The 11970-nt window shown below is 45.3% G+C and overlaps 1 protein-coding gene across 1 annotated transcript; it reads right to left on the bottom strand.

Moving 5' to 3' along the window:
• Positions 1-1191: 1191 nt before the first annotated feature.
• On the bottom strand, positions 1192-11156 carry LOC130482051 (serpin B6-like). Its single transcript, XM_056854863.1, has 6 exons — positions 11070-11156; positions 8855-8992; positions 8234-8351; positions 7936-8078; positions 3019-3186; positions 1192-1597 (listed from the first exon to the last, which is right to left on the bottom strand). The coding sequence occupies exons 1-6, from the start codon at positions 11139-11141 to the stop codon at positions 1193-1195; spliced, it is 1044 nt and encodes a 347-aa protein (XP_056710841.1). The 5' UTR covers positions 11142-11156; the 3' UTR covers position 1192.
• Positions 11157-11970: the final 814 nt, after the last annotated feature.

Here is an 11970-nt window from a genome sequence, read left to right as displayed (position 1 = left end):
ATGGCATGGCCAAAATTCTGTCCAGATCACAAGAAACCATCAAAAGTGATAATTCACCAGGGAAAGGTGTCAGAAAATACAGCCTCTGGGAAACAGATGGTTGAAGCATGTGTGTATGTAGCAGTTGACAGATCCACTCAGAATGAAACGTGTCTCAGTAAGCTCCGTTGACTGAAAGAACCAGCAACGTGCCACACCCATAGGAAGGACTTTTCCTGAACTCACACTGACAAGAGTGTTGTTAGCAACCTCACGTAACAAACATGGAACTGGTGATGATTTTCATTCATGAGAGTTTCTGCTGCGTGGGAAGTCTTAAGAGAAATTATAGTTTCATCAAGGAATAAACCGGACAGTTCAGATGAAGTTCCTTTATTTGTGTTATGCATCACAACCAATTAATAGGCTCAACGAGGTACATTCCACTTCTCTGCAGCTCTGTATACTGACTGCTTAGTTTCATATTTTGTGAAAGCAGCAAATACAACAGAATCCCAACTTCAGAATACAATTCACAGGTACAAGTGCAAAGTCATCTGTTTGTTCAGAAAATGTATAATTCTTTCTAGCAGGACCATATGGCTCCTAACATTTGTTTTTTGTTTAGGAAAGATTTTACTAAACTATCAAACCTTTGCAAGGTATACGTGCCCCACTGAACACCCTAAAGTTGACGATAAACAACTTGCTCAAATATTCACACTTTATTCCTTTGGTAGAATGAGTTGGTTTGAAATTAATAACAGTACTTTTTCCTGTTACAAAGCACCCTGGAAAAAGAAAGACCTAGAATGGACACTGCCTCACAAAATCTTTTAGCAGTGGGTGACAGGTCACCTAAAAAGGAAACTTTCTAGTCTTTTGAGTAAAACACAGACAAAAAGAAAGAGGGGTGCAATTAGTAAGGTCTTTCCCTTCATTAGCAGTATCGCTTAAGGTGGGGAGAGAGTCTCCTTACTGAATAAGGCACACCAGGCCCCAGGGGCATCTTAATGTGAACTGTGAGCGGGCCTTCAAAGTTTTGCTCCAATGGAGTGATTTCCCTTCTATCAAGCCAACCATTAACTGAGCTCTACAAAACAGCTGCAGGCAGACCAAAGGAGGTCCAGTATAAGAGACAGCATTTATAATCTGATAAGGGATTTAGAACCTAATTCAACTCTAGTGTGATTTTGTGTAGACGCAGGGCACTTCAGGGAGAACAAAACCTCCCACAGAACAACATGGTTCCGGTTTTGTTGTGCCGAATAAAAAAGAGGAAGGGGTGATCAGCCGTGAATCGTGGCACAATCAGAGCACACCGCAACATCATAACCGCTGCAGTAGCTGCAGCTGCCTCCGTTCCCTCTTCGTTGACCTCTATAAAGGATTTGTGAACAACCTCTGAGAGGACTAAGTCGTTGCTGGATGACATCCCGGAGAAGTTTGCCTTGCCCGGGTCAAAGGCCTCTGCCATGCCCATGCTGCCCAGAATCGGCTTCAGGTCATATTGTTCTTCCAGTTTAAACTTGGGTAAAGACAACTCAACTTCTGTTAAGTCCATCATCTCTGGGTTGACCCAGTCCATGAGCTTCTCATAGGTTATTTCTCTCTCCAGCTAAGAAAGATGAAGAATATCAGAAGCACTGAAGGAAGACGGAAATTCTAGCTGTATTGTATAAATAGATTACCTGAAGGGCCACCTCCTCTCATAACCTCCAGGCTGCCAGGTAAGATCGGTCTCTCAAACACTCTGTGCCCCCACCTTCACAGGTGAGGTGGGTGGTGACTAATGACACGGCATTTTCTGTAGTGGCACCTCATCTTTTGAACACCCCTCCCCCCTTGAGGCTCACCTGGTGTCTACTCTACTTTCTTTTAGGCATCAGGCCTTAACCTGTCTTTTTACTCAGGCTTTTAATGAAAGGTATTATCTTACCAACTTTTAAAATGGTCTGATTCTATTTTATGGATAATTTTTATATTGTTTATGTCTGATGGCTTGTTTGGTTTTAACGGTTAGTTTTATATTGTTACATTGTTTTAATTATAAAACCATCTTGAGCAGGACTCAGAAAATCCGTATGTCCCAGCTTTCTATGCCAACAGTCCTGGTAAGCTTGCAAATGTGGTACGATGATTTTGTTGGGGACAAACCACCAAAGCAATACTGCCTAGAGCATGGGTTCTCAACAAGAGGGGAATTCCCCCCTGGGGGGGGGATTTTATGGTTCCAGGGTGGACATTGGGACCACTATTCAGCAAAGTGTGATATCCTGTAGACTATATACTATCTGTAAAATTGTAGTTTGTTTTTTTGAGTTAGACTATCTTGGGAAGGGGGGAATTATATTCTGAACAATGGTGAAAAGGGGGATCAAAAAAGGTTGAGAACCTCTGGCCTAGAGCCTTGAATACTGAAGTTCCATTTGTTTAGGTATCATGACTTGTTTACGATGTTATCTAGCCCTTCTTTCAAGCCACCTAAACTAGAGGCTGTAAGAACATAACAAACGAAGCACAATAAACTACACCCCCTCTCCAGCCAGACCATCTAGTATTTCAGGCAGCAGCAGCAAACTGTTTGATGAGGGCAGCAGTGAGACTCCAAAACACAGGCAGTGGTTGAAAGGCAGTGGTTGAAAGTTAAGGGAAACACAGTGATGCTCTGAGAACTGGACATCCCAATACTGTCCTTAGACCTGGTATCCATTTGTACAAGACGTGGTAGTAATATAATATAGCCAAAAAGAGGCCTATCACGAGAGCTGCTTTTGCCTGAATATACCAATATTGCAAATATTTTGGGGGAGCAGAAGATGGGGAAAGAAGGGCAGATGGCCACCCACCTCCCAAGCTCCTGTTACTTTCTACCTCTTTCTAAAGTTAGGCTGATAGACCAAAATACCATTAATAGAAAACAGAAAATCTGTATTGCCCAAGGTGGATGAATTTACTGCAGGAAGTGCCTGATTCACCATACAATGAGTCTACCTAGTTTTGATGGGCAAGAATGCCAGTTAAATAGCAATACGTCACCTTTTCCAGGCCAGTGGAATTATCTTGGATTTCATCAGGAAGCAGAATGATCATGCTCAGCTCATTTTCAACATAAGGGAGCTCAAGAATTTTGGTTTGATAATCAGATATGTAGGCCATGTTGAATTTTGCTTTCTTGTACATCATTTGCACGGGTCTGCTTTCATTCTAAGGGGGGAGAAGTAGTATTAAAGATAAGCAAAGCGGAAGTAAAATCACTCAGAACAACTCCTGAAAAAACAAGAAATTAGCTTGTTGTTATGATGCAAGCATTATAGCCTAGGGATGCCGGCCTACAGGTGGGACCTGGGGATCCATTGGAATTACAGCTCATCTCCAGACTACAGAGATCAGTTCCCTTGAAAAAAACGGATGCTTTGGAGAGCGGACCCTGTGGCACTGAACCCACTGAAGTCCCAGGTCCTCCCTAGGCTCCATCCCAAATCTCTAGGATTTTTCCAACCTGGAGCTGGTAACCCTAATTATACCTTCACATGTGCACGTGAGCTTGTGCTACTATGAGAGTTTATGGCCTGAACATCTCACTATAAACCCCACTTGTCTGCCAAACAAAGACTTCTTAAGGGGCTCATAGGAATCAAAGTCAAGTGCAAATGGAAAAGATCAGTATAAAGAATTCAGGGCTTGGAGAGGTTCAGGACCAGCATAAGGACACCAGGTTATTCCCCACTGTTCCTCTGATGTACTGTTTAGGTTAGATCCTATGAACTGGTTCTTGTAGGTTATCCGGGCTGTGTGACAGTGGTCTTGGTATTTTCTTTCCTGTGGCAGGAATCTTCAGAGGATTAACACTGAAGGACAGTGTCTCTCAGTGTCAAGTGTGTAGGAAGAGTAATATAGAGTCAGAAAGGGGTTGGGTTTGAGCTGAATCATTGTCCTGCAAAAAGTATCAAAGGTAATGTGCGAATCATTGTCCTGTAAGTATCAAGATAATGTGCTAATGAGGGTGTGGTATGTTAATATGGAACCATTGTATCCTGAAGTGATCTGTTAATGTGTGAAATCCAAAGCTAATCTGCATGGCTATTGTGGACTGTCACAATAGCCATGCAGATTAGCTTTGGATTTCACACATTAACAGATCACTTCAGGATACAATGGTTCCATATTAACATACCACACCCTCATTAGCACATTACCTTTGATACTTTTTGCAGGACAATGATTCAGCTCAAACCCAACCCCTTTCTGACTATATATTACTCTTCCTACACACTTGACATTGAGAGACATTGTCCTTCAGTGTTACTCCTCTGAAGATGCCTGCCACAGCTGCTGGCGAAACGTCAGGAAAGAAAATACCAAGACCACGGTAACACAGCCCGGATAACCTACAAGAACCAATGAACTCTGACCGTGAAAGCCTTCGACAAGATCCTATGAATGTTCAACAGATAAAAGATGAAGAAGGGTGACCTCGTCTGATCTTCCTCCTCAGTTTGCTGTGATTTGTGCTGTTCTATGACTACATTAATAAAGACTGACTGATTGATTCATTCTGCTCCTCACTGCAGCCTCCCCATCCATCTGGCTTCTTGTCTGTCTTGGGTCTCCCTGACATGCCGTGTGTGCAGGTCTTTGGGGGGGGGGGTTAAGGTAGAAAAGGCCTGCTTCTGCCACCAGAACGCCCCTTGTCTCCAACCCACTGACAGCAGTGGAAAGCAAGAAGGAGAAGGACTCTCAGCTGGAGTATGCTCCAGGCGTCTTTCGTGCGTTTGTTCGATTTTCTTTTGTGTTCCACTTTCTTTCTTCATCTCTCCACTTTAGTTACTATTACCTCCTGCTACTGTTATCTCATCACCTTTTCATTACAAGTGATTGGAGTTTAGTTGACGTTACTGTAGAATGTTTCATGGAAGTCAGATCTGTTCCTCAGCCTTCTCTCTCATTACAGAAGTGTGCTAAGTAAAGAATTTCATAGAATCATAGAGTTGGAAGGGACCACCAGGGTCATCAAATCCAACCCCCTGCACAATGCAGGAAATTCACAACTACCTCCCCACTCACACCTAGTGACCAGAAGATGGCCAAGATGCCCTCCCTCTCATCATCTGCCTAAGGTCACAGAATTAGCATTGCTGACAGATGGCCATCTAACCTTAAAAACCTCCAGGGAAGGAGAGCTTACCACCTCCCGAGGAAGCCTGTTCCACTGAGGAACCACTCTGTTAGAAAATTCTTCCTTATGTCTAGACGGAAACTCTTTTGATTTAATTTCAACCCGTTGGTTCTGGTCCAACCTCCTTGGGCAACAGAAAACAACTAGGCACCATCCTCAATATGACAGCCCCTCAAGTACTTGAACATGGTTATCATATCCCCTCTCAGTCTTCTCCTCTTCATATCCCTTCTCAGTCTTCTCCTCTTCAGGCTAAACGTACCCAGCTCCTTCAACCTTTCCTCATAGGACTTGGTCTCCAGACCCCTCACCATCTTTGTTGCCCTCCTCTGGACACGTCCCAGCTTGTCTACATTTTTTTTTTTGAAATCGTGGTGCCCAAAACCGAACACAGTACTCTAGCTGAGGTCTAACCAGAGCAGAGTAAAGCGATACCATCACTTCGCATGATCTGGACACTATACTTCTGTTGATGCAGCCCAAGACCGCATTTGCCTTTTTAGTTACCGCATCACACTGCTGACTCATGTTCAGTGTTTGGTCTACTAAGACCCCAAGATCCTTTTCACACACACTACTGCTCAGACAAGTCTCTCCCATCCTATAATTATGCATTTGATTTTTCCTACCTAAATGCAGAACTTTACATTTGTCTTTGTTGAAGTGCATTTTATTAGTTCTAGCCCACTTCTCCAGCCTGTCAAGATCATCCTGCATCTTGGCTCTGTCTTCTACCGTATTTGCTACCCCTCCCAATTTAGTATCATCTGCACATTTAATAAGTATCCCCTCTATTCCTTCATCCAAATCATTTATAAATTTGTTGAACAACACAGGGCCCAGCACAGATCCCTGAGGAACTCCACTAGTCACTTTTCTCCAAGTGGATGAGGAACCATTAACTAGCACTCTTTGGGTACGATCTGTCAACCAGTTGCAGATCCATCTAACAATAACAGGATCTAAACCACATTTTCCCAAAGTGAATAAAAGCTCATAAGTACTTGATAGATTATGATCAGTATTATGAACTGACACTAAGAGTCCAAAACAAACAGCCGGTGCCTTTTACCAGCAGCTCTATCTGCCAAAATCCGCACTTTTGTTTTCGTGGAGATAAGCATCACCCCCCTTCCTGATATCTGCAGCCTGAACTGCAGTTAAAAAACACGGAAACCAGTCAAGGAGTTGCCAACCCGATTTGTGATTATAACAGAGCAATCCTAAGGGGGAGGTAATGAGGGGGCTCTTGGGGACAGTGTCACAGCGCCGCCTCCTGAGCTGTTTGCAGCAGCGGGGTAGCAATGTAAAGATTTTTTAAAAACCCAGCCCCGTGAAGCTCCATGGAAACCCACGCCTGCATTTTTGCTGCTGCATGTTCACGCTGGCTAAAGAGGGCGTCCCCGGGGCAAAAGAGCTTAGGGAGCTGACTAAAGTCAACTCCGCCCCAAGGAACTCCGCCCTTCTGACACCGGCTCAAACCCTTGTGCTGGGGAAACTTGGCCGGGGTGGCAGTGCTGGCACCCGGGCATGGCGCTGCTGCGATACTCCCCAGCGCCACCATAAGTGGCCCTGCACTGGCATTAGTGCCAGTTTAGCCGGCGCAGAGGTCACGCGGTCTCGTGTGACGGTTTGCCCACCCCTTTCAGGATTGTTCTGCTAGTCATTAATAATGCTTGAAAATGGATCAATGTTCACAATTCACACTCAAGGCCTGGAAGGGTGCTATGTACAGGGACCGATGGGTAAGAAGTAAATGAACACCCAACGCCATGAGGACTTGGGAGTCGCAAGCCACTTTGGAAGATGCAGAATTTGGAACCCAAGCGTCTTTCTACAGGCGAGTTTAGTCACCCTTTGCTGAAGGACTGCATCATTTTATTGCAGTAATATCTTAAGAAATCCCAAGCTATGCTCCTTCCATGTGTCAATATTGTTCCTTAGGAAATTCTAATTATATTTGCATTCCTAACTATATTTGCCCACAACCTTCCCTCCCCTGTCAATTATTAATGGCAGCGAAAGCAAAGTATTCACCAAAGAAACACAACTTCTCTTAGAAACCCCATGTGAGAGGTTGTAATCTGGGAGGAGCAGATATCACCCCCAATACAGGAAGGAAGGCCCTGACCTGGATAGCCCAGGCTACCCCAATCCCATCAGATCTCGGAAGCTAAGCAGGGTCGGTCCTGGCTGGTATTTGGATGGGAGACCTCCAAGGAATTCCAGGCAATGGCAAACCACCTCTGCACGTCTCTTGCCTCAAAAATCCTCTGGGGCCACCATAAGTCAGCTGCAATTTGACAGCAAAAAAAAAAGGGGGGGGGAAACGTAGATCTAGAAATGCAAAGCATATAAGTTCCTCTTATGCACTGAATCACAGCTGTTCTAAGTTGATTTCCCGCTCTTGCTTTAATTTGGTATTTGACATTTACAGGATTTGGTTGCAAAGTAGTCAATTGAAGTATGAAGAGATAGAAGAGAATTTTCTAAAAGCTGGAATGTATCTAGGATGATCCTCATGAGAAAGTGATGTGCTGTAGAACATGTTCCAGATAGCATAAATCCAATGCCTCTGTGTCTGATATAATGCCTTTTTTATTAAATGACAGGGATCCCAAGGCTACACTGGCAGTGGCAACATTTATCTCAGTCCTTCCATCCCTCAAACATTAGAATTAAAACTACGCTGCTCAAGATCAATGGATCAAGGAGCTTCTAAGGGATAAAGGAAAGGATAAAGGAAAGGGAAAGGTAGAACATGTTCCATCTCCTACCTTGTTAATTTTGAATGGCCTTTCCTTTGTGCGGTCTTGGAGGAACTGATTTGCCCAGTTTCCCTTGAAGTAGATGGCATTCACCAAGACCAGCTTTGTAAGAGAGTCAATTATTCCCTCAGTGAGCAGGTTTTTGATTTTACCTTTTGGAGAAATTAAATTGCTGTTAAGTTTCTCAGCTTTTAAAAAAACAAATAGCATTATGCGGTAACTCTTCGCAACAACAGAACATTTCTGGGATGTCAATTGTCAGTTTAATTTTAAAGAAATAAATACAGAAATAAAAAGAATTATTCACCTGCTGTCTTTTGTTCGACCCAGGAATTTATGTGTCTTCTAGAATCATCTGGTTTTTCCACAAAGTTAAGTCTCTCTAAACCTGCATGGTAAAACTTCTCACACGTGTCTGTGAAAGTCTTAAAACAAGCACAGCTGTTTCAGTACCCGAAAGCTTTAGAGGACAAATCTGTATCATTTATCGAAAACTAATGTCTCAGGTTCGTGTCACACAAAAAACAAACATCAAGATTTTATTTCACCTGCATTACCAGAAGGTCTGGAAACTTATTCACATCCTTAATTGATTGCTGCAGAAATAAACCAGTAAGATAATTTACTGGCTTGGTTAAGATGTAGTGAGATACCATGGTTTAATTAAACTAACCATGGTTAACTGAGCAATTGAGTTTGCTTCTTGGAACTTTCCTCAACCCCAATAAAATTATAAGAACTAACAAAATGCAAGGTTTTTCAAGATGCTTCTTCAGTAGATCAGCTAGTTTAAAGGGATTGCAGCTGCCCCTTTACACTGCTTGAATTTTTTTACCCTAGGATCACAGAAAGGGCAACAAACCTGCTCTCAAACCTGATCCCACAGGCCGTTTCCCCACCCCTGGTGTAGAGGAATAACACCACTTACCACGAGGAAGTCATAGGTTGCTTCTCCATAGAGCCTGTTGGCCAATCTAAGCAAGTATTTGGTGCCTGGTTTGTTAATTTCAGAAATCAGGTTCTGGTATCCCTGGTGGATCTCTTCAGTTTTCTTCACGGATAGCATCTACAGGGTGATTATATTAATATTATTATTAATAATAATAAAGTAGTTACATTTTAAACTGATATCTTTGGAATGTTGATATACCAGTCCAAGAAGGACGTTGTTTACACAACCTTGATGAAAAAAACGTTCATAATCTTCCAGCAAGCCAGGTAGACAAAGACCAAACACCTCAATAAATAAAGTCTTTCCAGCTTTATTTACTTTTTTTTGGCAGTTGCTGTCCGAAACAGAGGAGATTTGCTAGAGACAATGATGGAGCGGCAAAAGTGGGTGCCCAGTCCCCCTTCCAGCTTTGGTAAGACATGCAGCCCTGAGGAGTTTAGAGGGAATCCATCGCCTATGAACCAATCACTTACAGCCATATCACAAATGCAGCGGTCCCTGCCCACTTCTGCCATTAATACTTATTTGCTTTCCATTTTGAGCCAAAATGCAGAACAGCAACAAGCAGTGTTTAAGGTAGTTTCATGCATGTCAGCTTAAGTGGTATCTAAAAATGGGGGGGGGGGGAGACTTACAAATTTGGTTAAAAGTGGTTAATTAACCGCTTGTAGATGTGCGCTACACGGGGACAGAAGATTTCAAATACTGGAGGATAATAAATACAGGTAATTCCATTTTAAAAGGAATAAAATAGCTTGTTTCCTTTGTGCCCCTCCCCCAAAAAACTCAGGAAACATTGGTCCAAGATAGACTTGCTGCAAAGGGCTGGACTTTTGGCTGATGGTTTCCCTGTTTACAGCAGATCCTTCCCCCAAGCTTCCACCACCGTTTTGAAAACATAACTGCTGTTGAACCTCTACCATGGGGTGTTCCAGCTGTTTTTGTTGGAATGTGGAAGTGACACTTGATGGCCACACAGAACGGACTTCCTGCTGCTCCACGTCATGAGGTATTTTGCTTTTCTCCACTTTAGGTTGAGATTTTTGATCATGGGTGACACAAAGTACCTGGTAGCAAATGGTTAATACAAAATATCCTGAAAACAATCAAGAACTAAGCCCCCAAATTGAAAAAAAAAACCTTAATGGCCCCTTATTGTAATTCTAATTTGTAGATGTTTTATCTCCATTGGTTCCATCTTCTGAAGAGAGGTCATCTTCACAACAGGTTATCCATTCCACCTAAATATAGTATGAAGGGACAATGCATGTTTTTCTTATCTATTTGTTAGCTAACATTTACTAAACATTTTCAAGAATTTCTACTGAAGCTCATTCTTCTAGACAAGGCAATCCTGCTCCAAAGTGCAAGCGATTGTACACAGGTCTTTCAAGGCTAGTAAGTCAAATACCTTTCAAAACGTAACTTCCATGTCATTTTCAAACAAGGTTCGTGTTCCCCTGTGTAAGGGTACCCGGGAGACGGCCGCTGCTGTTCTGCTCCTGTCTGAACGAGGGCCCAGCAAAGCATCTGAAATTCTGTTCTGAGCAGTATTAATGCAGGCAAACAAAACCTGCTGAGCAACCTGCTTATCTGAGCTCAGGAGACTGGGGAAACCCAGTTGACAGCAGAACCAAGTGGCTAACAGAACTTCAGAAACAATCTAAAAAGGTTCAGGAACCACTGCAAGGACATACCTTTCATCCTTATTCCACAGGGCCAACTAGGATTCCATTTCTACTGCCTGGCTGGAACTGCAAAATGTAGGGCAAACACCGGGCAGAACAACATACACAGCTGGCGGGCGGGCAGGCAGGCAGGCAGTTTGGGGCAGCGTAACTTGTGCGCAAACCTAGCCTACAGACAGGTCACAAGCCAAATTCTAGGAAGCAATGTTTCCACTACCGTAGCCACTACTGGAATTTATGCCAGAATGGGAACGTTTCTCCAGAGATGAAAGAGGCCAACGGTTGAGACCTTCAAAGCATCTCCGGTCCACCATTTGTCAGACTTCCAAATCATTCCGTCCTACAACCGCTTATTCTAAATGCGATGAGATCTGCTTGGAAACGAGGCCGGGGCTGCCGTTTGCCACGCGTGCCGCACCCTGGCGCATGACGGTATGGCCACTGAAGAGGAGAAAGCATCGATTGCCACTTGTTCTTTCTTAACAGCATTTGTCCGGACGTACCTTTGAGATTTGGGCCGCAGTATTGCCTTCGGCCCCCAGGACGACCATGGCCAGAGCAGAAGAAATACTCATGGGGGAAAAGAAGAGGTTCTTTCGAGGGCCGTCTTCACTCAGCCTCTTCAAGACGTCCAGGGCAAAGGCTGCGCCGGCTGCGGCGACACGGTCCATGTTGCACGAACCTAGGGAAAGAAGCACAGAGCAAAGCCGTCCAGCAACACCTCAGCTCCGAGGCCACTTTGGCCAACGGTCCGGTTGTTGGCATGTCACCCCTCGGCCAATGAAGGGCCCATCAAGAAGCTGCAGCCTGGGATGGCTGCCGGACACCTCAGTCCTGACAAAACTCTCTGTAGCCTAGTGGAAGGGGAAATCTCCGCCCCCCTCAAGCCAACCCGGAAGATATTATGGGAAACCGGAGAAATCCACTGGCAGCGTTTCAACCCCGCGGGGGGGGGGGGGGTCGGGGCGTTCGGTACATGAATGGGGCCCCCGGGCCACGAACGGGCACCCTTCCTCCCCCCCTCCCCCCCCGTTCCCTCGCGCCGGCCCGGCTTGGCGAGCTGCCCCTTCCCGCGAGGGGCCGGGCAAATTGTGGCCGGGGGCCCCCGGGCGAGGGGTCAGCGAGGCGCTTCGCCTGGACCGCGGAGTCCCGGACTCTTGCCCATCTGACCAGGAAGCCTTTTAGTCGGGCGGCTGCAGGACGCCTCCGGCCTCCGCCAGAGGGTTGTGGTCCGCGGCGAGGCGGGGGCCTCCTCCCTCCCGGCGCCGCTGGGCCACGAGCCGCAGGGGCGCGACGAGCCCGATCCCGCCGCCGCCGCCGCCGCCGCCGCCGCCGCCGGGCGCCTCAGGAGTGCCTCGTGCCGCCCAACCCCGCCGCGCCCGGCCTGCCTGCGTGGCCGGCGGG

Source organism: Euleptes europaea, chromosome 8, assembly GCF_029931775.1.
Source record: "Euleptes europaea isolate rEulEur1 chromosome 8, rEulEur1.hap1, whole genome shotgun sequence".
NCBI lineage: Eukaryota > Metazoa > Chordata > Lepidosauria > Squamata > Sphaerodactylidae > Euleptes > Euleptes europaea.
Note: the sequence above shows the minus strand (reverse complement) of the source record. Positions and strands in the feature narration are given on the sequence as shown.

What these genes read in the sequence shown, in the direction of transcription:
- LOC130482051 (XM_056854863.1), bottom strand. Translation starts at nt 11,141, where the DNA reads ATGAGTATTTCTTCTGCTCTGGCCATGGTCGTCCTGGGGGCCGAAGGC. An exon ending in CTGCGGCCCAAATCTCAAAG is followed by an intron (nt 8,993 to 11,069) that starts GTACGTCCGGAC and finishes ATCACCCTGTAG; the next exon opens with ATGCTATCCGTGAAGAAAAC. An exon ending in GGTCGAACAAAAGACAGCAG is followed by an intron (nt 8,079 to 8,233) that starts GTGAATAATTCT and finishes TTTCTCCAAAAG; the next exon opens with GTAAAATCAAAAACCTGCTC.